This window comes from Diaporthe batatas (assembly GCF_019321695.1).
Source record: "Diaporthe batatas strain CRI 302-4 chromosome Unknown Contig00004, whole genome shotgun sequence".
NCBI lineage: Eukaryota > Fungi > Ascomycota > Sordariomycetes > Diaporthales > Diaporthaceae > Diaporthe > Diaporthe batatas.
The window spans coordinates 575,484-603,307 of record NW_025408551.1 but is presented as its reverse complement, the minus strand read 5'-3'; the positions used below and the strand labels follow the sequence as shown (position 1 = coordinate 603,307).

The window sequence follows — 27,824 nt, the reverse complement described above, 5'->3', positions numbered from 1 at the left end:
TACCGTCTTCTGCAAATGGCTAAGACAATTCATAGGGGCTGAAAAGGTCCACACTGCCTCTCAATCGAGACATAAGTCTCGACTAATCGCCGGGAGGATGCTTTGCCAAGCAAGCTGGACCTGCGCCCAGAACCCTGCACCAGCACGCATTAGAGGGAGCCGAAACAAGAAGCGAACTCTATCAGGCCGACTACTCCGGCTCGCAGGATGCGCAGAAAATGAGACCACCGAGCACCTTCTCAATGCATATCTATTTTCTGGCCCCTGCCTGCATTCGCTTCTATGATTAGTGTCAGCACTACTTTTTGATCGCCAATCAAGACTTTTCGGCAAAATGCAAAGCATGTCTTACTGTATTTCAAGACCCAGGTCTTGCCTCAGCGCCGACGTTGGTGCCACTCCTCGCATTTTCCTTTTCTTTTTCATTCGCGGCCAACCTTAATGCCGGCCCCTTGCATGTTTTGCTCGTCTAATCAAAGCATTGGGGTTTTCTCATCGGCCGCAGGATTGCTTTCAACCTGCCTAGGTTCCCTTCACTCTCATTACCGTCAGCCTGGATCATGATTAGCAAGTCTTTGGGAGGCATCACCCGTATGGGTCGCACTCAGTTCATACCTATGATAGCGATTGGCCTGCTACTCGCAGTATGGACTATTCGCCTTCAGATGCCTGCTATGTCGGTCGACTATTCGTGGTTCCGCATTGGGGACGACGGCACGGTCGGCAGTGTCAACACCAGCCCAGCAGTGAAGGGCTTGGGCAAGCCAGACGTCAGCGACATCGACTTCTCCGACCCCGACGCACCATTCGTAGGGTGGCCTTTGGAACGTGCCTGCAACGAGGTCACGGAATGGGTGGAAGGCGTCGTGTGGTTGTGCGATAATAATTGGGGCGGCGTTGGCAACGTTCGGAATTTTATCCTCACATGCATGCGATATGCGATCGAAGCAGGCGTGTCAGGCATCGTCATGCCAGCGATCCAGAAGAGGAACGATGAAAACATTGTGGACATCAACAGCGGCAAAGACTACCGACCCTTCAGCTACTTTTTCGACGAGGAAAACTTTCGAAAGGGCATGGGCGAATTCTGCCCACAGATCACGATCTATGATTCTTGGGCACACATCCCCAATGTTGACAATTCCAACAGCTCGAGGGAGCCTGTCATAGAAAAGATCAGTACTCGTGCTTTCTCAGAACGTGGCGATTGTAATGGCGCCGAGTTGGACAAGCACACAGATCGTTTCGGAGGTACGATGCCCATAGATGCCGTCGCGCGCAGTTCCTAGGACACAGTCGGTCCCTCAGCGAGAGCTATGGGATGGGTTTCCCCCCCTTGTTGAAGCCGCGTGAATGGGCTCGCTTGCTGACAACCACACAGACAGCTTCAGGGAATGGGTACGAGACGAAAAAAACGGCATACCGCCGTCGGTGGACCACCCCCGTCTATTCCGAATGCCCGACTACCCCGGGATTCTTTGGGAGTACCCACGGTGGCACGACGGGCCTGAATTCTCCAACACGTACGGTGGGCTGCTCAAGTTCAACAAACAAGTGATGCGACTCGGGAAGAAAGCTCTGGACAATATGCGTACGTTCGCTCGAGAACATGCTCGGACGCGGGATCCACTGGAGATCGAGGGAAAGTCACGCGCCATCGACAACCCTTCGGCCTTTTTCTCGGCGCACCTGCGGACAGAGGCAGACGCAGTCAAGTTCTGGCCGACATACGAGGAACAAGAGGAGGCTTACCTTGGGAAAGCAGAGGAGCTGGGCCTCTCGGTGGCATACGTGGCGACGGGCAACCTCAGCGAGGCGCACAAGTTCTCGGCCGCAGCGCACGACAAGCTGGGGATGGCGGTGGTCAGTAAGGCGGACCTGCTCACCGGCGAGGACGCGGACGAGCTAGCGTCATTGAGCTGGGACCAGCAGGGACTGATCGACTATATTGTCCTTGTTGGGAGTGATTACTTCGTCGGTAACAGCAGAAGCAGCTTCTCAATCCTGACGATACAAAAGAGGCACCTAAAGGAGGACGGGATCTACACGCGGCCGTATAAGATCCGGCCGGACGGATATGGCCGCAGTATGATCGTAGGCCCAAAGACGCAGTACTACAAGCATTGGATGTTCATTTGGGATGCCATGTGGCCTTGATGGACTACATTGGCCAGTTGCATGATTTCGCTTTGATACCAAGCCCTAGCAATAGCAGCTCCTTTAATTCATACCCTTTTACTTACATTTACAATAGAAAGAAAGCCTTTGTGGGATTCATTTATATAACGACCATCTTGAGAGACTATTTTAATCTCGCTATACCTAGGTAGGTATGACTACTTTGGCGGCGTCGACGCCGCCGTCAAGACGGCACCCCTTAACCTTGTCTGTGCGTCGTAAGGCTGAGGCCACGTTGCACCTATTGTATTTTTACGCTATTATCAATACTGTATTTTGTTTAAACGCTAGATCTCAATGGTCCACCGCTTTATGAAGGCGTCATATGTAGTCTTCGGACGTATACGGACTAGAAGCGAACCCAGCCACAATAGAAAGTGCTTTGTTATCTATGCCGGTGTGAAGCTGGGCCCAGGAGAGATACTGAACACTACCTCAAGCACAACGGCAAATTTCGCGAGCGATCGGATACTAGACCAGGATTACCAAGGTCTGAGATACTTACTGATGTGATATCCAATCTAAAATGGGTGACAGCTTTGTAGCTGCGCGGTCCCACACATCAAGCACCTCCCCTGAACATGCCACAGTGCGATTAAGTGAGACTGACACTTGAGGATATGCATGATGTGGCGGGATGACACCATAATGTGGACAGGACCTCCAGCAAAAAGAGGCAGCACTCAGACCCAACAACTTTTATTAAGACCTGAGTTAATGAAGAGCTAACTATCCAGTCAGGTAGGCGGGATCCGTGTCTCAGACCGGACTGGTATCGTGGATACTGAAAAGGCCCTCAACAGCCCCAACTCCACCAGATAAGGATGCTGAGGAAGAGACCAGACACCTTTTCGAAAGATGAACATGTTCTAGAGACAAGCGGGTCCATCCCTGGATTTACTGACGTTCCCTATGATTCTCATGGCATCTATCCTTATGAAATTAAAGACACCAACGACCAGTTCAAACAGGCGAGAATTTACTAATGGTAACTGCCTGGCCTTCGTTGATGTCACTCGAAGAGGCCCCGGGGTTGTGATCACTAGGAGATGGCGATGGCAACAGATCTCCATTGATGGCCGAGGCCGCCTTCTTTCTGTCCCGCCAAAGGAGAAGCTGGATAGAAGCAGTCACCATGACTTCATGGTGAAAATGTCTTGTTAGTGTCTAAGAAGTATTGTGGGAGGGCAAGGGCCAGCTTACCGAGCAGGATTTGCATGACGATGCACCAAAGGTACCCTTTCCTAGCCGCGGGAAAGTCGGTGGTTTTCCAAACAAAGTTCGGTGCCTGTAGACTCGACATCAGTTTCCAACATGCAGGTTTGACTTTCTAGCTCATGAATCCAAATTGATCGGGTTGGACTTACAACTGCCTGCACCACATACGCCAGATCATTGCCCAATGCCACGATCAATGCTCTCTTCTCAGTGTCATCAGAGCAGATTTCATTGATCCAAGTCAGGATGAGTGGCCCTGCGCCATTCTATTCATAGTATTGTGTGAGAAGGATAGATTCATGTGCACTGCATTGTTCGTTACCACCAAGGACACTTACACCGATCTGACTGAGCCAGTAAACCACCATGCGGCTGGTGATGTTTTCATACAGCGGCATTTGCCGCAAGAGGACACTGAAAAGCAGCTGACCCCACAATTAGTATGTAACAGATTCATCAATGTAAGTGCTTTAGCTCTTGAACTTACAGTAATAGCGGCACCGACATAAATAAAAGGCCAGCGAAGGCCGTGACACGGCCCATCTGAAACCCAGCCCCATATCAAAGCCATTACGACGAAAATACCAGTAGTCGGAAGCGGCACTGCAGTCAGATGCTCGTATTAGGTGATATTCAGATGAATCAATGCTCCCAGAGTGACTTACAGTCGTTGATATCGGCCACTGAGAACGAGGTGCCCGGCACTGGGGCTGGAGTCTCGTTGAAGCTCTTCAGCCAGTACTGAGAGTTACCACAAGTCAGCAAGTCTTCTCTCTTTAGAAATTGGCTGCTAAATGGCAGGCATTTCCCTTAATTTGCTTCTCCAAGCCTCAAATGTCTTGAGATGTGTTCACAACCCTGCAGCCGGGAATGTTGGCTCGCATGGTAGCACATGACAGCTGTGCCTCTCTGTACCTCTTCACTTGCAGGTAACACTTACGCCCATTGCTGGCTGAGCCCAGCCATTATTCCAGACAACGTAGCACAATGCTGTTCCCAGTGTTAGTATGTGATGAATTGTGTTTGTTCATGGGTAAGGAGATTCTCAGTGTCTGTCAGGAGCATGTGATCTGGGAGAAGCCTAGTGAAAGGGGGGCCACATACGAAGCAGATAGGTATGCCAACTGCGGAGGATCTTCTTCACTTTTTCACGTGTCCATGGCTGCTTTCCGGCACGCCCAACTGCCTTCATTCTTTCCACTGAGAGAGTGCTTTCCGCTTCGGTTATCCACCAGGTTTTCCCACCACCCGGCATGTTAGGGAAGAACACAAAACCAGCCAGGGCGAGCGGGATTGTGATTATCCCATCAACTGTGGAGTCATTAAAAATGGCTCTTTTTCCATCATCCAGAGGTGTTTCTTTATCTGCTTACTGATGAAGAGCCATCTCCAACCGGCTAATCCTCCTTCGCCACTCAGGTTTTTATACTGTAGAGTTACGAGTCAGCTTTACATTGAAACTGCGCAGTTTTCTCGTCCGAAAAAATCCCACATCCCCATAGTGGCATCTCTATGCACAGAAGCCATACCCCGCAGGTTCTTATCCAAGCGAAAGGACACACGAGGAAAATGAGTTGCTTACAGCTGCAGCTTGGAGAAAACCACTGAACATCTGTCCAATAGAGCCAGCTAGCCAGAATACCATGGCGCGCTTGCCAATCTCACGGGGTGTATACCACGATCCCAGCATGTAATGAATGCCTAGTTCTGTTAGATCATGAAGGCAAAGTGTGAACAAATATGGAATGTGGAGGAGAATGATTCATCCCAGTTTGATGTTCATGAAATTTCAAAGTTTCTCATTTCTGGCAGGCTGCCGGGGCATTCAAAAGACTGTTCCTGGTGAAATTTACACATGGGAATCGAAGAATTTGAAGACTGACCTGGATAGAAGCCGGATCTGGACGGTATGAATGTCAGTCCTCATGGCCGAAAGCTTCGACATTGATGACAATAGATGAGAATAGATTAGTAAGACCTGAGGGGCCCATTGAAATGCACTCACTCAAAGAGGCCTACGAGGAACCGCAGGGCGTAGAGAGCCCGGTATGACTTTACAGAGGCGGTACAAATTGTGGCAACTCCCCATCCACACTCGAGCTACATGTGGATATTAGCCGGCGGATATGTTCATGTTATTGACCAGGAAGTAAATGGTTGATCAGGGGAAAAGATCAAAGACGTACCATAGGTATCACCCATCGTGGGGAGATCCGTGTAAGCAAGAGGTTTGACGGGATTTGGCCAATAACATATCCGACAGTATAGACTGGAATAAAGTAAGCGAGAAATCCAGGCTTAATTTCAGCCTCGCGGGGACTCGGAAGGGTGTCAATTTGACTGCAATCGCTTTGGAATCCAGGGCTGGCTGAGTGGCACGCAGGGAACTACTTACTGGATGTGCTGGTGACGAGCTCGTTCCCATACATCAGCAAATCTTCCTTCATCCCACTTAGAAACGCATTATTAACATTAGTCTGATCAAGGTTCTTCAGGAAATAACCGATCTAGAAATTGATTTAGAAGTTGTCATACAATCAATTTGTGTAAGATTTTGGTGAAGTATACTTACTGAAGCGAAAGTTAATACGAAAGCGTCCAACTTGAACAACAATCGGCGCTGGTCCTGGGGTAATGTCCAAGTGTCCCACAAATATCCTTTCCAGGACGATTTTGTCTTTACTTCAGACGGTTCGTGGGGACCATCGAGCCTGGTTTCAGCAACAACTGTTTTCTCTTGAAGCCCCATGATGAAGTCTTGTTCTGAATGCAGTGTATCTGGAGGACCTGGCAGAATTTTCATGTTGAGAGCCTTTCGGCAGCCGCGGGAGTGTCATGGCATAAGTATGCCAGCGGGTGGCTGTCCTCATTATCACCAAAGATCACGTCAGTCACCCTGCAGCACCGGCTTTTCGCGAGCCCCCACTTCTCGGGCAGATAGACCACAGATGACAGGGCAACAGAAACTGTCATTTTAGATTTGTAAGTAATTGGATGAGGCATCCATTAATTAACAGCGATAGTTTGGCAAGTAGTCATCACCATCTCCACCTGTGTTGTCCAAGACCGGAACCACGTCCGATGAGCCACGAAGGATTCAACATCCAGGATAAAGCATACCCCGTCATCGTATTCTTTCCAAGCGCTGGGTCTTGAGTGATTACCACCGTATGAAGGCGCCATGTATGTCCTCGGACGTATACGGAATAGAAGCGAAACCACATACCCCGTCAACTGGCCCCTTTCTCGTATGTCTACTCCCCCTGCGCATCCTCTCTATCTCCATCAATCAAAGTTCTCAGTCTTTCTCGGACAGCCATGAGACACCTTCCAAGCTGGTTCCTTCCCCAATTAGCATGCCAAATATGTGGCTCGTCTTTGAGGCGATACCCAATACCCCAGTACCGGTCCTGTCCTGCAGCCTCCACCAGTTGTCTGTCTCCCGTTTCAAGTAGCTGCCGCCCTAGGCTTTCAAGCGCCTTGAACCTGTCATCTTTAGTCCTGAGCTCCTTACCAGTGAGGTTTCCATCAGAATTTTCGAGACAGAGCTCCAGCTGTCCACCTCCAAATTTCCACCACAGGGCTTCTTCCATCACCCGGACCTTGAGGTCATGCTTTTGCCACGCCTTCTCTCTGAAACCTCTGACGGAACGACCAACGGATTTGCACTTTGTTGCAGAATCTTCGCGCATTATTTCCCTCCCCGCGCTCTCGTCGCCAAAGTAGATTGCTTTACAGTACATGTAGTATTGCTCGGAATGCCGGAATGTCATGGTGCCAGGTCTTGTACCTCCACAATGGGTACTAGCACTGGAAAAACCGCTTGAAACTGGTTCGGTTTCCTTAAATAGCCATGTCGCTGGGTGTGGTGCCCTGAATGTGATTATGTAGAAATTTGACATGAAGCCATAGTCTCCGTTCTCGTTGTGGAAGTATATCGGACCATACTCTTCAGGGTCGGGATCGGGATCGGCCTGGGCTGTAGAAAGTGTCAATTTGACCTCGTTTGTTTGTTTCTGGGTATTCATCCTTGGCTCCATCCTGATCTGCCACCAGCCTTTGGAATCCGTTTGCGAAGTATCGAATGGTTGAATAAATGGGACTTTGCATCACGTAGGTGATCAAGATATGTGGTAGATTGTTTTGTGCTTGTAGGGGAACTGGCAGCCTTTTTAAAGTCCATTCCAAGTATTTTGTGTCCAAGCCACAGGGCTAGCCTCTAACAGCCAAGCTAAGGCTGGTAGCTCCGAATAGCTTCAAGCTTATTGATGACTTGACAGCGTCAATTATAGCGACACAAATAGACCACCTATAGCGCGAGATGATGGAATCTGAACCTGTTTTGTTGAGGGTTGAGCACTTGGTATCCAAGGCGTTGTACGGTGAACTTCATTGATGGTTTTCTAGATCTATTGTTGTTTATTTGTTACTGGTAAGCATTGTGCTTCTGGCTTGGTAGAGTGAGTCAGATCATCTGGTGCCGATCCAAATCTATCTAGGTACCTAGGTAGGTACGTAGAGTCTCAGCCAGTGTAGCTTGACCCTTGCGACAAGGCACAGACTCTTGAGTCTGGCACCAATTGTGCCTGATGGGATTCAATACACTTGAGTGTGTGTGGAAAGATTGTTCCCCTCCAGAAACAAGACTGTGCTGCTCCTGAGACCAACCCTAGGCTCCTGCCAGGTATGCATTGTTGGGGCTTTAGAACAATACCCTGTGGTGGCCCACGCTCTCAGGCTCTCAAACTGACGCCTTTTCCCTTTACGCCCATCTCTACCGCTTCAATGTTGGTTTCCTATCTAGGTAGCAACTTGGCCGATGACTCGAACGGCCGGCGATACATGCATCAATGGTGGGCGTTGGGTGGGGCTCGGCCAGGCACCCTCCATTTCTGCCTGGTGCCAACTGGTGCTTCAAAATAAATGTGGAAAAGCCAACGCTGGCATAACTACCTAGGTACCTAGGTATTTAAGCATATAATATCTTGCCAGTCCTCATATTCCAAGGTCAATATGCCCGGGTGGTGGCATTACACATTTCGTTCAACCGACAAACAAGCCTCGAATCAAGGCCCTCAAGTGCTATCGCACGAGTGAAGCAAGCCTGGAAGATAACGCTCGGCCAACACCACCTGGGCGCCTTGGTAGCAGATAGCCCTCGTCAACTGTCATTAACGAAAAGGCTTTTGCACAAATTGCCATGGCCATTCAAGACGAGGTTTTGGAGCCTGACTACAACGACATCTGTCCCATCTGCAGACAACTGCTTTATCGGCCGACAAGGGCAACCGCATGCGGGCACACCGCTTGCCATGCTTGCCTGCTGACATGGATTGCAACATCAAGACCTGAGCCTTGGCCTCTAGACGCGTCATTTCGCCTATCCTCCGGTCCCGAGATCGATGGCATATTCATCGGGTGCCCGTTGTGCCGGACCGAGACCCAAGTTGCCCTCGACGAAGCCCGATCCTCACAGATCCAGTCAAAATATCCGATCCCATATAAAGAGCGCGCCACGGAAGACACCGAAACAGAGCAACTCATGATCATGCAGCTTGGCAACACACACAAGAATGTCCCGCCCTCTATCTCGCCTTATTCGGGAATGACGCGTACCCATTACTGGAAGTTCTTCTTGAAGAGCTCGCGCACCGATCTGATCGAGTCTGTCGACCTGATCTTGCACGAGACCTTCCGGAACCACCGTTTTGTCACACTGCGGAAACCACCATTCACTAAGTCTTCGCTTGGGTGGGGATACTTTCGCATTGCCGCTTTCATTACTCTTCGCGAGGGGTGGGAGTGGGACTCGCCCGATGCGATGAACAGCTCATCTAGGGATGGAGGATGCAGGGACAGGTTGCCGGTGGACTGGATGTTGGAGTTCGGCGGAAATGGGAGCCAGTCGTTGGCAGTCGTACCGATCCGCAGGTCTGACGGGGGGGATGAGACGCTGACTTCTCTCCGCTGTCTTTTCAGCACTGATTAACGGCTGTGTCTGGAGCCCACATGCAATCAGCAAAAAGAAGGGATTCTTCAAATTGCTGGCGATCAAACCCCAACTTTGAGGGGCTTTTTCTGACTACCTAGGTATTTGATCAGAAATGACTGGAGTGTGTGATCAGAAGGCAACTGAGATCTTCCAGCATCGCAAGGCCATCCATATAGCCAGGCGTTTGACGACTAGTCAGTGCTTCACACCGTTCTGAACGTCACTGAGGCAACTGATTTATAGCAGCTCACAACCTTCAAACTCTGGGGGTGACGGTCCTCAAGCTTCATACAAGAATTCAAGTACTATAAAATTTTCCTCATCATAACAAATTTCCCCCCCCCTGATTACGCAGATATAGCTAAGCCAAACAGACACCGATCATTACGAGTGTTAAAAACCCCTTCAAAACCTAGGTTCTTCAAATATTACCATCTCTGCATCTACCAACAACTCGCACCTCTGATATGACACAAGATAATGGACTTGGAGAGTATTCCACTGGCTTTTAATTCATCCAATCCACACATCTGTGCGTTGCGAAGCCCACAACGAGAGGGGGGGAAGATGTTGCAAATTCCCTAGCCGTAGGTAGTTTCTACACCCCGAGAGGGCAATTCAGCACAGGACCTCCAACCAATCAATAACATCCTCATGTGCAAGAAACCTGAATTTAAGAAGCTTAGCAAATCAAACAGAAACTGCCCAGGGGGGGAGCACAAACTTATGTCAGACTAGGTCCGCAAGGCAGTGCAGAAATTCCGCCGCCCGGCAGTGGGAGATAGCAACCGGTCCCTTGCGGTGGCACGGCCTGGGTCGTGGTTGGTTGCTCTGTCGGGACTGGCACAGTCGTCACAGTGGTCGTCACAATCTCTTGGGAAGCAGTAGTTGTCACGGTGACCGGACCAGTGCTCGTCTCCGACTCCCGGGTACGGGTGACGGTCGTAAGAGTGCCGGGCACAGTGACGATGTTCGTCACGGTGACGAGCTCAGTGGTCGCATCTGGCTCATCTGTGACGGTGGCTGTCACGGTGACAGGACCTGTAGGCGTCTCTGGCCCCCCGGTGACGGTGACTGTCGACAAGATGGCGGGAACAGTTACCGTGGTGTCGCCGTGGTTTAAAACCTCAGAAACGATTTTCCTCGGAGCATCGGCCAATTCGCTGAAAAATGGGATCCATTTGTCGATGCCACGCTGAGACAGCTCAGGGCGGCCTGAAGCCTCGGTAGGCGTAGCGATAGGAGTAAGGGGGAAAGTGTGAGCAGGAGTGTGAGCAGGATTACGAGTGATTATCAAACTGGTTGAGAGGCCGGCCAGAACAAAAGTGGCCATAATAAAAGGGGACCGCATGATGTAGTAATACCTAAGTATCGCGCAGGTGAGAGGACGTGGAAGAAAAAGAAATGACGATCAAGTGCTTCTGGTGAGCTGGCGTTGCTGGCCTGATGATACGTGCGTACGCAAATTGAACTGGAGAAGGAGATAACCAGAAGACGACTTATGACCCACGGGCGGGCCTTGTTTATAACCATCAGCGCTGGATGGACTGAAAGATAAACCAGGTTTGACATTTTACAGCTAAAGGTGTCGATAAGTTTAGGCGCCAGACGGTGTGAGGTTCGGAGCCGGCGCTTCCTATGACTAGCACCACGTTTCTTTGGTTAGCAAGACTGAGCTTGAGTATCTGAATACGCTAATATGTACTCTCTCGTAAGTGAATGATGTGTAGTTTGCACGACTACATGCCGGAGGGCAGCGAGCGACTTGGCTTGAACTTACTTGTGATCTATCATACGGTACGGCCGCCGGCGCCTCGTGCGGTGCTATGCTAAGGTCATTGATGGCTCACTATGCTTGTTGACAAAGTGTTCTCTGACGTGGTCTTGGGTCTCGAACCGCGAATTGACACTGATAGGTATTTACTGAAAAGGTACCTACTTAAGTAGATACCCTAGGGCACTTGAGTACATAGACTACCTCAAGTGCTGCCAAAGGTTGACATGTCCCCTTCCCTTCAATGTTCTCTCTAATAACAACTAGCCAGCACAGTTTAGATAAGGAGAGTCAACTTAAATATCCGCAAGGGAGATAGCTTAGGCCAGCGTGACCGGCTTGTTCCCTGCCAGCCCACCGCCCGTCGCTGTCTTGTAGATCCAGCAAGCAGCGGGCTTTTGGAAATGGCATACTCTTTGAATGTCCACGTCCGTTTGAATCAAGGTGTGGCGGTGCAAGAGCGAGGTTGTGATGCTCCAGGTGGAGGCCATTGGAGAGTGCTAGACCAGGGCCTGGTACGGCCCTTGGGCTGTCGTTGGTGGATACGAACCTCACAAGGCGGATCGCCGCGCAGCGGATAGGCTAATACTCGAAGTCTGCCATTTGCAATCTCGCCGCCTTACATCACTTTCTGCGGAAAGTGGAGCACTTACATGGACGATCAACCCTGAGGATCTACCTAGGTACGGTTCAAAGTTGCCCAATGTAATTTTACGTTGCCGTTGCCCGAGCGATCAGCCTCACCCGGAAAGAAAAGCTCGCCCAGACGGCATCCGCAGCTCGAGCTTGACGCTGCGGCTGTTCTTTTACTTTGCGACAAACGCTGGCTTAGCTCTATCTGAGTTAGCCTGATGAGAACAGTCACGAAAATCTTATCCGATGGTGATGCGAGCTAGAAGAGGAGATCTACCGGTGGGAGATGTTGAATATACTAGTAGCTCTTCGCTCGACCTTGGGCACCAGCCACACCTAGTGGTCTAGACGCACCTGGGCATCGGCCAGCATGAGGTGTGCAGTGTTCATAGACCTGGCGACTGGCTGCATAAGATCATTTGAATGCCTGTCCCCTCCATTCAAGTTGGCCACTCCCCCAACGCAAAAGGGCCTCTCTCGGGGCACTCCATTGAGGCGAGAGTGACAGAAACGATGCTGATACGTGCAGCAACAGGGGGCCTGACAATCAACAGTTCTTCGCATCGGACCGACAATCACAGCCACCCCAAGCCATATGTGGCTATTTCGATGAGAGCGACATGGTATATGGTGCAACATCTCTAACGCACTTGGTGATTGCATGAGATTATTAGTATTGTTTGCCGGCCCTTTCCCCTTAGCATCGAGAGCCTCTCGGCGAGCCGAGGCCTTTTCTCGCGCGAATTGATTTCCTGGCCATACACCCTGTGCTTTTTCAACACCTGTTTCAATTCCTATCGACTCATCTTCCAACTTTTCGGTTTTCATATGCTGAGTAAGGGTTGTAATGGCGGGCCATGTTCGCTTGTGCGTGAGGTTCCAAGCCAGTTGCGCTTCGCCTCGTCCTCGCCCCTATTTCTCCAAACCAGCCCAGGTTTCCATGGCGTCCTTGGCGAACTCCGACCCCAGGCCAGGATTGGCGTGCCAGTTTTGATTTTCGACAAGTCTGCATCTCCAATCACCAGACTTCAAGCTTAAAAAAGCGTCGCTCGCATCGGAGACACAGCTACCACTGGGCGGCTCACCTCGTCTGATGACGCTCGTACTCGCCTCCTCAAACAGATGTCGCTTGAGCCCTTCTTTTTTTATGCTCCATGGCTCCCTTATTGCTCATCGGACGTTAGCTTTCCCTCCGTCATTCATCAGCTGGCTGGTGTCTGCCAATGTCAGTGGCTTGGCGGACATCCGTCTGAGCATTGAAACGAAACTAACTTCCTCACTGCCACCCCTTCAGCTTCAGGATAGTTCAGACCACACCGCCCATGTTACGAAACGGCCAGTCGGGTGGATTGCAGATTTGCGGGAGATTTGCGCAGATCGCTTACTCTACAAACAACCTCATTTTCAAGGGGCCCGGTATTAGTCACCTGTAGAGGAGTCATGGTATATAGGATGCTGCTTCCGACGTGATGTGAGGTCGGTTCTAGACGGCCTTGATCTTTACGCACATACCTAGGTACCCTCCATTTCCATTGTCTTTTGAGAATCCCGGCTGAGCCGTTAGTTTCCTTCAATCCCACACCCTTCTTTTATTATACACACTCAGAGCTGGATCTCCGTCCGTTCTCTTCAAAATGAAGTTCCTCTACATGATCACCTTCGTGGCTGGCGCGACCGCCATCGCAGTTGAGCCCCGTCACCACCAAGGAAAGGGCGGCGGCGGCAAGGGCAAGGGTAAGTGGAATACTTGAGGTGGACAGCTCTTGCTATATGCAGTCTAAATACTGACGAGATCATTCAGCTGGTGGTGCTGCCGCCGGGGGTGGGCTGGCGGCTCTCCTTGGTGGCGCTGCGTAAGTACTACACCTGGAGTTCTGTCTCCTTCAACTCAACAACGTATCACTAATTCCACGCAGTGGTGGCGGTGCTGGAGCTGCAGGTGGGGCTGCCGGTGGTGGTAAGTAATTTCCAATCCCTGGCCATTGGACTCTCATCCTCTCGACGCACGATACCTGTTTTTTATCCCGTGTTACCCCTGGGTCCCTCGGCATGCTTGCCATGCTGCATCGTTTTTTTGTGGAACAATATCTTAGGAGGCCGCTCTCTTTTGCTATGTTTTCCTGCGCATCATGATATTTCCCTCTGTACTTTGGAAGCTGACAGCAGATATTCTAGGTAAAGCTAATGCTGCTGGCGGAGCTGCTGGCGGAGCAGCCGGCGCCGGGGGCCTTGCTGCACTCCTCGGGGGTGCGGCCTAAATTACGAGGCTAAGCGTCCGGTGGGCAGAGTAACAGCATCACGAGGGATGCTACCAGGCATCCCTCTTTACCTTTCCGGTTGGGTAACTAAGTAGTCGTGAGCACTGCCAAGCAGGGTAGAGACATGTCTGTACATAAGACAGCAACTAGGCCACTCACTACGTTGGTACATATGTTAATACGGGAGACTTTTTATTTTGTAACGATTCACTAGTCTCTTGGCATGTGATCATGGAATTTCTTGATTATGCGCTGGCCAAATTAGTTGTGCAGTCGCCCTCGCCACGACCTCGTATCTACAGTCCGGTCTTATGCCCTAGCATCCGCTCGCTCTCATGAAATAGCATCTGTGCATTGTAGGTGTCTTTGGCATGCTCGGCGAGGTGTTCGTCACCCAGTTGGCAGTCAGACATATAACCGAATGCCTCACCGCCGACGTCGACATCTGCCAGCTTCGGGTCAAATGCAGCGACAATAGTCGTGGCTGCTCCCTGGTCGAGATTCTTCCAGTGACCATGAGGCGCCGTACCCTTGATGGTGTTCCGCGCCTCCTCGTCCAGGTTCCGTGATAGTTCAGTTTCGATGGTTCCAGGATGGACAGACAGTGCGAGGATATTATCCCCGCTCTTTTTAAACCGCCGACTGAGCTCTGTGGCGTGCAGTATGTTGGCCGTCTTGGATTGTCCGTAGCCGATGAACCCGGGGTAGCCGTCGACAAGCTTTAGAAACCCCTCGGGAAGGCCCTTGGGGGGTTTCTGGCTGTCGGGAACTCCATCGTAGACATAGTGGTACATCTGATAGTCGTAGAAGCGAACGGGGGAGAGCCGATGTCCATGACTACTAACATTGACGATGCGTGTGGAGCCCTTCGGTCCGCCAGGCTTCGCCGCAGCACGCAGATTAGGCAGCAGCAGGTAGGTGAAATAAAAGGGGCCGAGATGGTTGACAAAAAAGTTCTTGTCGACCCAAGTGTCCCCAGGCGTCTGTACGGCATCCCTTTCCATGTAGTTCACGCCAGCGTTGTTGATGAGGACATCCACGCGGTCGACCAGCGTACCAATTTGCGCAGCGGCTTCCTTGATAGAGTCGAGGGACGCGAGATCGAGAGAAACCTTGTGGATCTGTACGTCAGGATACTTTTGTCCAATTTCAACAGCCGCCGCATCGAGCTTGGATTGGGTCCGCGAGGCCAGGATGAGTGCCGCTGGCTCCTGGGATGCGATTGCCACTGCTGTAGAGAACCCCAGGCCAGCTGGGCTGACACCGGTGATGACAACTGGTAAGCGAGGTCAGTGCATGTCTTCGAGTGCTGCTCGATGAGCATCACGGACCATTCTTCCCCTTGATTGAAGCCCCCAGAGCTTTGGCCGCTTCGGTTCCTGTAGTGTTGCTGTTGAATTCCGGATTGGACGTCATAGCGTTGATGGATCAATTTTATTAGGTTACACAGACTTCTAGTAGGTATATGTTATTATGGTACAGAAGAATTCAGATGTCCCGTGGTCGTCAATATGAAGGTACTTAAGTATGTATTCATCCAGGCTTCATAAATGCTCACGATGGTGAGGGGAACTTGGGGCAGCGAGCACGAAGCTCGGTTTCTCGGCGTCTACTTCTGATGAAGCCCCGGGCCGCTTGGCTGTTCTGGAGATTTCTCCTCACATGACCGACCCCCTCGTCTCCTCTAAATTTCCACTTCAGGTCTGGGCAAGCAAGTGGTGCTCCCTTCACAAGGCACTCCGATACGGCTACCTAGGTAAAACGCATCTTTAATGCTCTCCATCCGCGTCCTTTTCGGCATTAAGGGGGGATCATCTGGTAGTCACAGCTGATTGTGTCTCTTCCGTCACCATAGCTCTAAGCAGGATCAGTGCCAAGCCTGGTTTTTAGAGACAGGTTGTTAGTAATAGTCGTCATCCCGCTGCGGCAGAACGTAGTGCTGCGGCTGAGGAATTGCTCCGCCCACTTTTGAAATCCTGCAGTGTTCCAACCTTGGAAGATGACCAGGAGAGTGCTTACTTGACAGCTTGAACAGTCCATCCCTACGCGTCCATGACTTGCATCTTCTTTTTCCCCTGATGTTGACACGGTCCGCCCCAGCCGAGGATTGGATTTTCGAACCCTAATTTCTTGACATACTTATCTAAATACTCTACAGCTCGGTCATGACAAGAAAAGGCAGCACCAAGGTGAGGACAGGTTAGTGTCCGCAAGCAGCATCATTGACTTTCTCAGCCGACGCTGACTAGTCAATTTGTACAGGGTGCTTCACGTGCAAGTGAGTCGCAATGCTTGTCCCCGGAGCGACCAAGCACTCACGAGATCGGGAACAGAGCACGGAAGGTGAAATGTGACGAGGCCAAACCACGGTGTCAGAGGTGCACCTCCACAGGGCGCAAGTGCGAAGGCTACCCAGCCCTTCCCACCGGCCAGGCAGCATACTCCTGGGCAGACCTTCTCACGCTTCAGACAGTCGTTCCGACTGTTACCCGACGAAATCCAAGCACCATCTATACCTCTAATGATATGGAAGCCCGGGCACTGGATTTCTTTAAAGCCCAGGTAGCACCCGTCCTTTCGCAGCACTCCAGCAAGCAGTTCTGGAACATACTCGTCTCCCAGGTCGGTCAGCAGCAGCCAGCAGTGCGCCATGCTCTCGTCTGCATAGGGTCGATGTACGAGGGGCTGGGTGACAATGGCCACAGACTCTTAACGACATCCAGGGAGACCTTTGCAATCACTCAGTATAATTTGGCGTTGAAGGAATTAATCTCCGCAGCCGGTGACAAGAACATGACTTTACTCGTCTGTCTGCTGTTCATTTGCATAGAAACATTGCGTGGAAACAAGAACATGGCCATCGAACACTGCCGGCATGGTATCACAATCTGCAATAGCATACCCAAAGGGCTATCCGGCTGGGCGGGACAAGAACTGAAACCGATATTCCTGCGCCTCGCCACATTCCCGTATTTCTTTGGCGTTGAGACCTGTGACTTCCCAGAGCCTCTCGGTCTGGTCTCAGACCCGATGGCCGTGGACGTCACGGCCGCGGAGAGGAACACGGCCTGGGACTGGTTGGTAAACCGGACGGCCCGGCTGATCCGGCTGGGCCTCAGCCATCGTCAAGGCCCTCTACGACAAATTCCAAAGCCGGACGACTTGTACGAAGAGCAACGGCGTATCTGTCGAGCATTAGGCCCGTGGCGGAATTACTACAAAGGCCTCAGGCTACAAGGCTCTCTGAGCCTGGAGGAGATGCTCTCCAACTTGTTCGATGAGATGAAATGCATCGCTGGAACTATATGGGCGTCGTGCTGCTTGAGCAGCAACGAACTGGTCTACGACAAATATCTCGATGACTTCGAGGAGCTCGTATCTCTGGTCCAACAGCTCGTCGGCCTCACGGCAGAACAGAGCGGACCGAGGGGAAAGTTTATTTTCGAAATGGGGTTCATGCCCTACCTTTATTTCACAGTCCTCAACTGCCGACGACTGGACTTGAGACTCGCTGCGCTAAGACACATGCCGCTCGTTGGACACGAGCGTGAGAACCTTTTCAGTACGAGGAGTTGCTACTACACCGGTATACGCGTCGTCGAGCTAGAGCACGGTATAAGCCTTGATCCCGAGCGACCAGAAGTCCCAGGCGACGTCGAGGCACCGCTGCCAGAAGATCAATTCCGCGTCAGGAGTGCAGACATCACGGACGAGGTGGACATCCGCCTTGATGACGACAGTAATGAACTCGAATACAGGAAGGTTTTCTTCTGGATCAAACCTGAAGGCATTACTCCAGGCTTCACGGAATGGTTGAGGATAGGGTCTTTTCCTCCCAGCACACAGACGAGGACGCCAGCGTCAGGTTCAGTGGGGGCATCTGGACAACAGTCTTCAAGCCCAAATTCGGTCTAAAAAAACATTTTTATTCTGGGATTATGCTCTTCGGTGTTGAGGGGCCGGGTGGGTGCGACAAAATGTCCTCAAATGCCAGTGTCTGCTTGGCTGGCGCAAGTCACGCTCGCTTTGGTTACAGCGACATAGAATTCACACGACTCAGTAAAGAAATCACAGCTTCATTATATACCTCACGTTCCTCAATCTATGTCGATATGGCAGCATCAAACATTTGAACCGCATCGGCACTGGCGACTAACATAAACTTGGTAACGCATTCGTCCAGGCCGTTCGTCGCACAGTTCAAATCACGCCCCTCGCTCTGCAAGCAGCTTCAGCGCACGAACGCGCTTTTCAGCGAGAAAGTAGAGCTTTTCCATGGAACCAAAGCCACCAGCCTTCTGGCTGAGCAACTGGGTGGTCTTGACCAGGTTCTTAATCTCTCGGCCATTCAAGGTCAGACGTGCCAACTTCTTCAGGCCCGCTTCCATATCGGCAGAGGAGAATCCGTCTCTCCCTGCCCGATTAATGAAATTTTTCCATATCTTGAGGCGTGCCTCTTCGGTAAGCTCATAGTATGGCAGGAATAGGTCTACCCGGGACTGGAAGGCGAAGTCGATATCGGAGGCCCGGTTGGTTGTCAGAAAGAGGATGCCAGGGTGGTACTCCAGCTTTGTCAAGAACAGGGAAACAAGCTCGTTGCGCTTCATGTTCTCACTCTGCCGCGCTGCTAGGAAAACGTCCGCCTCGTCCAGTAGTAGCATTGCGTTCCACAGCTTGCACACCTGTAGTGCCTTGTCGAGATTCTGTTCGATCTCTGCAGGCTCTGTGCCAAGTGCGCTCGCGCTGATCGAGTAAAGAGGCACGTTTGCGCGCTCAGCTACTGCCTCTGCGGTGAAAGTTTTTCCGACACCTGGTGGGCCAAACATCAGGATGATTATGCCACGGCCTTTGTCGGGAATGAAATCATCAAAGGCCTCGTTAGACGTGGTCTTGCTCTCCACAAAATCCCAAGCGAGCTGCTTCTCATCATCTGGGACGACAAGGTTGTCGAAGGCGTCATAATTCCAGGCGACGTCGGAGAGGCCATCGATGTTCACAACGCCTGGTCACATTGGTCAGCCTTTCCGTAGTCCATTGAGTCGGTCGGTCAGGAGTGCTTTTCTCACCCCACCGCTTTGTCTGCATCTCAAATGCTACGAGCCAGGGATCCACAATCATACACTGCTCACTTGTGAGCGGCGGAAGCTCCTCATTACGACCCCATAAGTCCGAGCCATTGGCATCCTCGAACTTTGACGGTACCTCCACAAATCCGTAGGAATCTGACGTTTCGGAAAAATTCTCTGGCGGGTACTCGTCCGGCTGGTACTCGTCCGACTGGTACTCGTTCGGCCGATACTCGTCCGGCTGATATTCATCTGGACTGTGAGATCGCGAGCCATACCGAGACCTGGCTCTCGACGTGTCTCTGGATCTCGAACCTAGCCCGTCCAATGACCGCATGCCGGGCCTGGGGTTACCTGTGGACATGAAGTATGCAAATGCATCAATGATGACACGGCCCTCAACCTGCGATTGCTGTCAGATTTCCCTCAAGTCCATGTCACAACAACACCATATTAAGCTCACCTGCTTCTTTCCTGCACCGTCAAAGCAATGCATGCTCCCCTTGTAAACCTGGGCATGGTAGCCCCTGAGGCGCTCAAACTTCCTGCCTCGTTCAAGCATTGCGGCCTCAAAGCCCTCGCGATCGCTGTGGAAAGACACTGGATAGACCTGCAGTGAGTTCACATAGCGGTCACCTTCAAAGTGCCTGATTTGCACACGTTCCTTGACATAGCCGCAGCGGTTCCCGTCCCAGCCTAGCTTCTCGAAATAGATCCGCCATTCGCCGTGTTTCTTCTCGTACTTGGTAATTCTTCCGAGATGAGGAACACCCCGTGTAGTGGTGACAATGAGTTCTGAAGGGGGAAAGATCTGCCAGATATCCTGGTAGGACACCTGGCCTGTAGCACGGGTTCCCGCCAGGGCCTTGACCCACGGGGCGAGAACAGGCTCCAGGAAGGTCACCAGACCATTGATAGCGTGCTTCATGTCAAGGGGCACATCTTCACTAGCTCTCATATCTGCAAGCTGTTGGCTCAATCGGTCCCATCTGTGAACAAAGGGTTGGAAGGGCTTTTGGAAAGTCCAGCCCTCCAAGTGCAAGTCGAAGCCTTGGTAATCCTCGAAAAGGTCGATGAGAATTTGTTGCATCAAGACATCGTTGACAGTGAAACGGCAAGTCTCGTACCTGTTGCTGGCGTTCCGAGAGAGACGATGGACAATGGGTATTGTTGTCATGCGGGCTTTAAGCTGGTCGGCATCATCCTTAGAGTTTTCGAACTCTGACCACCAGTCACTGCTATGAAGGTAGAGGGTGGCGACCTGTGATGATAGTGCCTCTGTGTTGGTAGCCATGGCTGCTCGTCGACGTGGGTAAAGGGATATGAACCAGCTTGAACAATTGGACCTGTAACCTGATGTGTGGCTTATGGAGAGCGTTGGTACCTACTTAGGTAGTAGGAATGGTGAAGGAGACGACAGACGACGGGACAACCTTCCGAGTGCTCCATGCCCACAATAAATACTCTCGCAATGGCTGTGACCACGGATTGTCATTCATAACACTGCCAAATCTACCCCCCGGCTCTGATACAGCTGATACAGGTAGAAATGTGTAAAAACATGTTGGCTGACACGCACCAGGCAGCGGCGCGGCGCGGCGCAGCGCAGCAGAGGTCCCATGCATCAACTCCAGTGGCACTCAAAGGACCGACCAGGCTATGATTGATGGCTGAGGCCCAACAGTCGGCCAACGTGAGTCCAACGTCGGCTCTTGATGGTGCCAAGCGGAAGCCACAGGCAGCCGGGCCTTTGGTGGGCCAACACAGCGGTTGTGCAGGCTTCATTCAGCCTGGAGTCGTGCCGCTCTCATGCCTGCTCAAGTAGGTGTATTTGGTGCGTTCATGCCGACGGTCTGAGGGTCTGAGGGTTTTCAGAATGGGGGTAAGGAGGGCCATACGTCTTGGTGACTGAAGACTATGATTCAATGGGGTATTAGCATTTGGCTTCTATTATTAATTACATGCTGAGAGAAGGAAGGCATCCGATCCCGAGTGGCATGAATGGCAGCAGACTCGGTGGCGCATCGGATCAATTCTAGGTACTATAATCATGATAGTAAATCAAAACAATAATAAACGCTATCATATCAGCTCTGACGTCGTCAGTCAGCTGCAGCAGAGAGGCAGCCTGCTAGCATTGGCGGGCAGGCCAACAGGGGTCAGACCGAGCACGGGCAGATGGCGGACGCATTCGGCACTGGTGGTCCTGGTGGTCCAATTCGCGTTGCGTTGATCCCAAGTGGCCGTTATAGCGACAGAAAAGGGGGGTTTTCCTCCTGGGCGCAGGGCGGTCACGACTCTCGATTGGAACGTGGGAAATCGAGAGTGTTCTGCTTTGCCGCGGCAAAAGCAGCACCAAGCAGCAGCAGAGGCAGAGGCAGGCATGATTAGGATAAAATGAAAAGTCCGTCATCTCCTCCCCCCCCCCTCGACAAGAGCCCTAAACACCACCAGAAACCAAATGCCACCAAATTGAAATTAGCAGCAGAGGGCCAAAAAACAGGGCCCCCTGCCCCTGGCTGCTTGTGCTCTCGGCGATTATGTAAGGAGCCATGTCGCATTGGCGAATCTGATGGTTGGAATGGCTCGCCTGTGCGGTCTTGCCATTGGCGTTTCAGGCCCTCCCCAAAGCAGAGAGCTGCGCTGCTGCATTGACCAGCCAGCCCAGCCTACCACAGTAGCGTTGTAGCCCCAACTTTCGAGGGGCCTTGGGCTGTTTGCACAGTATGTGTGGATGGAGGAATGTTGGCACTGGCAGGCTGGCAGGGCGAGGAGACAGACAGGGTGGAGCTCGGGCCACCCCCTCCCCCTCCCCTCCAACCAGGCAAGCAGGCAAGGAAGGACCTGCACTGTACACCTCAAGGCAGTAGGGCCCTGCAGGCCGCGGCAGCAACGGTTTGGCCAGCCTGCCAGCCTGCCAGCCTGCCAGGCCTGCCAGTTTTCCGCACGCAAAAATTAAACTCCCCACACCGGCTGCCCACCAAAAGCTTTGCCTCTGGTCCTGCCTCTGCTCCTGCTCTGCCGCACCCCCGACCCGCCTCGCCTCTCAACCCTTTCTGTCAATCCGAGCAACGCGACGACGGTCCAGGATTATGTCTGCGTAGAGTCGTCCTCGTTCCAAACCACTCCAAGACTCGTCAAGTCCCATTTTGTCGTCGCACATCCCACGCCTTCCAGAAAGGCGAACTGCCCGGTGACAAGATGTCGGTCGCCTCAAAGGTAAGAGAGCGAGCTCCTCCTTGGTCTTTTTCTCGTGTTCGCCTTGCTCTTTTTCCCTCGCTGTCTTCGTCTTCGTCCTTGTCCCACCGACCAGCGCCGCCCGCTCCTTGCTGGGCCAATTCTTCATCCTGCTCTTGCTCCCGCCACGAGTCAATGCTGACCTCTGTCTTCGCTGCCACAGAACCTCTACGACCTCCTTGGTAATTTGTGCCCGCCCCGACCCTGCTGCTGCTGCTGCTGCTGCTGCTGCTCGTCCTCAGCTCAGCCCCTTCCAGCTCGCTCCTCATTAACCCAATCTTGAACGACAGGTAACGACACCGAGGAGGGAGAGAACCCTGCTCCGGTCAAGACCGTCACCAAGACGAGCACGAAGACCGGCAAGGCCAACGCCGACGGCACTGGTCCGGCTAGCTCCGCCCCTGCTTCTGGCGCCCGCTCCGGAGGTGGCTTCTCCCAGAACGAGAAAGGTATGCCACATTCGCCCAGCCTGCCCCGTGTCCCGCTTGCCCGCCGTGGCACACCCCGATGGTGGCTTCCATCGCATCGCATCACATCACATCACATCACACGGCTAACAGTTGTGACACAGCTTACCGTGACAGAGGTGTTGGCTCTGGCGCCAACCGGGGCAAGCCCACCGACGAGGCCCCCCGCGGTGGAGCCCGTGGCGGCCGTGGCGCTCGTGGCCGTGGAGGTCAGTAGCTCTGTTGATCCCGCCAAGCCATGCCCTGCGAGTGGCAGTACTGACCGCACAATCTCAGGCCGTGGCGCGACCCATCACCGCAACGCTGACGACAGGCACACTAAGAATATCGTTCCGTAAGCCTTGCCGTGCCTCGTCCTGCACACTCCCCAAGAGACAGCGGGCTAATTACCTTTTGCAGTGGTTCCGAGAAGCAGGCTGCTCAGTCATGGGGCGCCACCGAGGGTACTGCCGAGCTCAACGACGAGCAGGCTGGTGAGGCCATTGCCAAGTCAGAGCAGAAGGATGCTGAGGCTGAGGACGCCGAGGCCGTGTCCCAGGAGCCCGAGGTCAAGACCATGTCTCTCCAAGACTACTATGCCAAGAAGGAGGAAACCAGGGCTGCCCTGAACGCCACCACATCCCTTCGCCAGGTCGAGAGCGGCAATGAGCCAACCGGTGAGGAATACCACAAGGATGCTGGCGACGAGTTCTTCATCAAGCCGTCCAAGGCCAAGAAGAACAAGGCCAAGACAGTCAAGCAAAAAGAGCTTGTTGATGTCGACTTGACAAAGGAGGAGCACAACGACGGCCGTGGCGGTGGCCGAGGCCGTGGCGGAGACCGTGGCGACCGTCGTGGCGGTCCTACCCGCGGCCGTGGAGGTGCCCCCCGCGGCGACGGCCCCTTTCGTGGCGGGCAGCGCGGCGGACAGCGCGGTGGACAGCGTGGCGGCGCCGCTCCTCTCAGCCTCGACGACCGGAACTTCCCTGGCTTGGGCGGCAACTAAGCGTCGCGACGCACATTACCTGCAGAATTCTGCGTGTTGGCACGCAAAAGGCCAGGATTTCGTCCCACAAAATTTACAACATTGTGATCCTCGGAACAGGTCCGGCGGGCATTACTGAGTGAGACACACGGTCGGGATCGGGGCATTTGGCTGGTTTGGGGATTGTCCAGGTTTTTATCTATCTGTTTGGTCTCAAATTCGCTACGTCTGGTAGCCGGCCGGTCAAGTCCACATCTCAAAAGCAAAAAATGCATTTCACCTTCTCCGATCCAACCCAAGCTGGGCTGTCCGCGATTCCAGCTCGCAGTCTAGGTTCCTTCTGAAAATTTACTCTGGCTTCGTGATTCAGGTCTCGTCCTTGCAAGCTGTGACACAAGGAATCGTCATGGATGGATTTGGCGAGGGTTCATTTACTGTGTGGGCTTAACATACTTCCTGTACCGCATATTTTTCACCCTGCGACTCGAGACTTATGACATCCTAGGCATGCAGCGAAACATGCTCTTCTACTTAACCTGAAGATGCTCATCTGAGCAAAAGGCCTCCCAGAGAGTACTAATAGTTGAGATTGAATAGAGCATCCGGCGGGTTGATTCACGGCCTGGCAAGTTTAGACTGTACGCTGAAAGGGGTAGCTGAAAATAGGAAGTCACAGGCCTCCATCCTATGTTTCTCTACTCCGGCTGAGACGATTCCGGCCTCTATGATTGCTACCCTTCGGTCCGGTCCTTCTGTTTTCCATTGACACGCTGAGCAACTTAAGGCCTTTAGTTTCAGGTCCTCGCAGTCAGACGTTCGTTCCCCTGCGGACCCTTTACACTTGAGCGAGGCAGAGCCTGCCGTCTTCTGATAGACCCCAACTTCACGGCAATGTGAACACTACAAGAGCTGTTCAGCTCCCAAGTCTACTTGATCGGAGCAAGATGTGTGTAATCTGGACCGTGTAGAGACCGGTCCCAGTCTGGTTCGTTTATGTCAGCCCGCGTAAGGGAACACCACAGAAGGTCATGTTCTGGGTGACAACAACTCGATGGTTGGGAGGGGACACGCCCAGAACTCAACATTTGAACTCACCTCGTTGATGTAGGTATTAGAGGCCGCCGCCCTGGCCAGCGTGCTCGGGCAAATGCACCACTGGCAGGTGTAAGGCGCAAGATTACTTACTTGACGCCATTCTGGTAGACTAGATTGCAGCTGGTATTGGCATATAGTGGTTGCTCGACGCTCATTGGATGCGCTGAGTGCAGAGACGACGCAGTCCAGTTGGCCAAGCCCATTTCACAGGCTGCCTCGTCGTTATTGGTCTCCTCGGGGTAGCATACAAGTGCAGGGAGAACAGTTCGGATAGACGACCAGAGAATGTGTAGTTTAGGGGCAACCACTCAGCCTCGTATGGCAACCAAGGGTCATTTGGAGTTTGAGTTGAGTGAGCACTTAGCAATAGGTCACGCGTCTGCTGTACGTACCTGGGGCCAATCTTGTACCTACTTAAGTACACAATCTTGCGACACAACGATTGTTGTATGCGCAACGACAGTAAAGAATGCCCACAGGTGCGGAAGGAACATGGTCCTGGAAGAATAATGTTTCAAGGAGCACAATCCCACCGATGATCAACGTAAGACCCTTGTACAATGCGGTGATCTGCAGCACCAGTTCAACTTTTGACAAAGACGGTTGACCTAGGGCTTGTATAATTGATGAGTTATTGAAGAATTCAGTGCCAGCTTGGTTCCAGCTCCTTCTCTTTTCCCATTTCTCGTTCGGATCTTCGAAATATCTCCTGATGATCGCAAAGAATCCTAGAAGAAAACAAGAAAAGAGAGAGAAGAGAAAATAGGGGAAAACAGTTTTCAGATTTTACATCTCATTTACCCGCTCTCAATCTTCGTGAAGCCAGGTAGGAAAAGTCTTCGCGCTATAGAAATCAAACACATTTTAATGTGGCCACGCGTTGGACAGGCTGGAAACTGCCTCCCCTTTTGAGCCACAAGCTAGCAGCGATGCTCAAATCCAAGATAGGATGTCGCAGCAGCTTGAGGGAATTCTCCGGGAAAAGTGTGGGTTCAAATGGGATCTTCGCAGCCTCGTACACGGGGTTCCCTCGCCTTCTGCCCTAGGTAACCTTGCTCGAGAGCTCCTGAAGTCCCTGAGTGACGGCAGGCTCAAGTGCTTCATTGCCACATGTGGACAAGTTTATTTCCACGCCTCCATTGTCTGAGCTTATTGTGACCAAATCCCCATTCCCGAGATCTTCCTTGGTCATGATGTCCATTCCTATTCCCGGCCGCTTTTCACACAAAACCAGCGGAAGAGGACAAAGACCCTCGAGTAGGATTCACAATTGGATTCTCCTACTCGTGCACCTTTGTGTCACAAATCGTATTGTCGGCTCCCTCGTGACCGGCTGATATTGATTGTCTTGGGTGAAAGAAATATACTGAACCCGCATGTCAATGTCATCGAAATTATAACAACCGATCCCCCGATTTCAATCAACGCCGGCCGATCTCATCGAAATCCCCGACCACATTCAGTGCTCAGTGAAGTGTCTTGACATCCTTGGAAAGACTCGACGATCCGTACCGTTTTCCTCACACACCTTGTTGACCAAGGTGCATTTGTGTCTGCCACCAGGCTTACAACTAGACCTGTTCACACATTATCTCGTCAGTCTCTGCACTCAAGCTTAATCTTCGTAAATATCGGACAAGATGTCAGACAAGACCTTCCTCACGGAAAACCAATCTTGTACTGAGATGTGGCGCGCTGGCAAGTCCTGCCCAAACAAACCAACCTGCATTGAGATGTGGCGTAATGCTGTTTCTAACAGGGAGCAAAGGACGAACAGCCAGTCAACAGCACAGTGTTCCCCTTCTGCCAGCGACGACATACGCCCGCCATTGGCCCTGAGTGATCCGGACGCCCCCCCGCCATCCGAGCTGAGCCTCGACGACTTCCGTCTCCCTTCACCGCTGATCAGCGACGCAGGATCCCTAAGGCTCGCCGTGTCCGCGGTGAATATTACAAGCGCGGACCACAACGATATCGTAGATGACGCACACAGCCGGCGAGATGACGGCTACTTCTCGAGAAAAACATGCTCGCGCGCTAGCTTCTCAAGCAGAATGGCTGAAAATGGGTCTACTGTCTGCTGGGCATCTGAACAAGCGGTCCAATGGGTCGTCGAGCGGGAGCGGGTTCTGAACAGCAGGGTGCAAGAGGCTGTGAATGCCGCAGAAGAAACTCTGGCTGAACTCTTACAACTTGAGTCGCATTTGAGCAACGCAGGCTGTCAAGAAGTCCAAGACGAGGTGGTCAACTCCATGGCACAGCGAGCAAAACCTTCTCTCGCCGCCCCTGGGCACGGTAAGGTTTCGTTCACTATCGAGAAGCATCCTGAGGATAGAGACCCAATGCGACCAGGAACCCCTGGGTCGAATCCAATCCGTGTCGACGGTTATTTCGCGGATGACGAGGATGAGAGTCCCGCAGCTCTGACAAGAAGAAAGACTCGGTGCTCCGGAAGACCGTCATGTCCCGCTCCTGCTCCAGAAATGACGGAGCCGCTCCAGAGCCCGGGTTATGTTCTGCGGGCTCTCAAATCTTCAGAAATATGGGATGAGGATGCGCCTGCTGAGCCCGTCCTCCATGCACCTACGCCGCTGCGTCCGGTGAGAGAGCTCGATTTACTCCTCGCAGGACATGACAGTACGACAGAGATCGGAAAGGAGCTGGAGAGAGTTAACAAAGAGGAGAAATGGTACCCGGTTTTTGAAAAGTGAAAACTGGACATCATATGGTCCCTCTTCATGAAACTGTTCGGCTAATTCCCAAGGTAAGTCCACTACGTCTTTTCTGCTTGTCTCGCTCTCAACCCCCCACCCCCATACAAAAGGATAGACAGGCAAGTTGTAGACAAATCAGATATTTGTTTCAAGGGTTGTGTACATTCATCTCTTTTCAATACGCGCTCAAAGTTGGGTTGCTTTAGTCATAGTACCATGGGAAATAAA

The 27,824-nt window shown here is 52.2% G+C and overlaps 8 protein-coding genes across 8 annotated transcripts; 5 read left to right on the top strand and 3 right to left on the bottom strand.

The window, feature by feature from the left end:
• The first annotated feature begins 150 nt into the window (after nt 1-150).
• Nucleotides 151-2,244, top strand: KVR01_004528 (uncharacterized protein). Its single transcript, XM_044785735.1, has 2 exons — nt 151-1,251; nt 1,382-2,244. Exons 1-2 carry the CDS (start codon nt 561-563, stop codon nt 2,155-2,157), a joined length of 1,467 nt encoding a protein of 488 aa, XP_044646692.1. The 5' UTR covers nt 151-560; the 3' UTR covers nt 2,158-2,244.
• Nucleotides 2,245-3,141: 897 nt separating this feature from the next.
• On the bottom strand, nt 3,142-6,145 carry KVR01_004357 (uncharacterized protein; the record flags this gene model as incomplete). The annotated part of the gene is made up of 14 exons (XM_044787535.1): nt 3,142-3,317; nt 3,382-3,466; nt 3,546-3,662; nt 3,735-3,821; nt 3,884-3,999; nt 4,062-4,137; nt 4,337-4,386; nt 4,501-4,728; nt 4,957-5,097; nt 5,280-5,296; nt 5,402-5,496; nt 5,583-5,665; nt 5,792-5,903; nt 5,969-6,145. The coding sequence occupies 14 exons, from the start codon at nt 6,143-6,145 to the stop codon at nt 3,142-3,144; spliced, it is 1,560 nt and encodes a 519-aa protein (XP_044646521.1).
• Nucleotides 6,146-13,429: 7,284 nt separating this feature from the next.
• On the top strand, nt 13,430-14,053 carry KVR01_004116 (uncharacterized protein; the record flags this gene model as incomplete). Its single annotated transcript, XM_044790350.1, has 4 exons — nt 13,430-13,529; nt 13,588-13,648; nt 13,712-13,752; nt 13,977-14,053. 4 exons carry the CDS (start codon nt 13,430-13,432, stop codon nt 14,051-14,053), a joined length of 279 nt encoding a protein of 92 aa, XP_044646280.1.
• A 296-nt stretch (nt 14,054-14,349) lies between these two features.
• On the bottom strand, nt 14,350-15,501 carry KVR01_004585 (uncharacterized protein; the record flags this gene model as incomplete). Its single annotated transcript, XM_044788878.1, has 2 exons — nt 15,385-15,501; nt 14,350-15,329 (listed from the first exon to the last, which is right to left on the bottom strand). The coding sequence occupies exons 1-2, from the start codon at nt 15,467-15,469 to the stop codon at nt 14,350-14,352; spliced, it is 1,065 nt and encodes a 354-aa protein (XP_044646749.1). The 5' UTR covers nt 15,470-15,501.
• Nucleotides 15,502-16,057: 556 nt separating this feature from the next.
• Nucleotides 16,058-18,125, top strand: KVR01_004045 (uncharacterized protein). The gene is made up of 3 exons (XM_044788583.1): nt 16,058-16,252; nt 16,316-16,331; nt 16,387-18,125. Exons 1-3 carry the CDS (start codon nt 16,219-16,221, stop codon nt 17,966-17,968), a joined length of 1,632 nt encoding a protein of 543 aa, XP_044646209.1. The 5' UTR covers nt 16,058-16,218; the 3' UTR covers nt 17,969-18,125.
• KVR01_004767 (uncharacterized protein) lies at nt 18,110-21,537 on the bottom strand. Its single transcript, XM_044792772.1, has 3 exons — nt 19,583-21,537; nt 19,120-19,522; nt 18,110-19,055 (listed from the first exon to the last, which is right to left on the bottom strand). Exons 1-3 carry the CDS (start codon nt 20,411-20,413, stop codon nt 18,259-18,261), a joined length of 2,031 nt encoding a protein of 676 aa, XP_044646931.1. The 5' UTR covers nt 20,414-21,537; the 3' UTR covers nt 18,110-18,258.
• Nucleotides 21,538-21,866: 329 nt separating this feature from the next.
• KVR01_004607 (uncharacterized protein) lies at nt 21,867-24,947 on the top strand. The gene is made up of 6 exons (XM_044794454.1): nt 21,867-22,338; nt 22,520-22,538; nt 22,647-22,805; nt 22,928-23,032; nt 23,100-23,157; nt 23,223-24,947. Exons 1-6 carry the CDS (start codon nt 22,321-22,323, stop codon nt 23,806-23,808), a joined length of 945 nt encoding a protein of 314 aa, XP_044646771.1. The 5' UTR covers nt 21,867-22,320; the 3' UTR covers nt 23,809-24,947.
• Nucleotides 24,948-26,615: 1,668 nt separating this feature from the next.
• Nucleotides 26,616-27,593, top strand: KVR01_004641 (uncharacterized protein; the record flags this gene model as incomplete). The annotated part of the gene is made up of 1 exon (XM_044792350.1): nt 26,616-27,593. One exon carries the CDS (start codon nt 26,616-26,618, stop codon nt 27,591-27,593), a length of 978 nt encoding a protein of 325 aa, XP_044646805.1.
• Nucleotides 27,594-27,824: the final 231 nt, after the last annotated feature.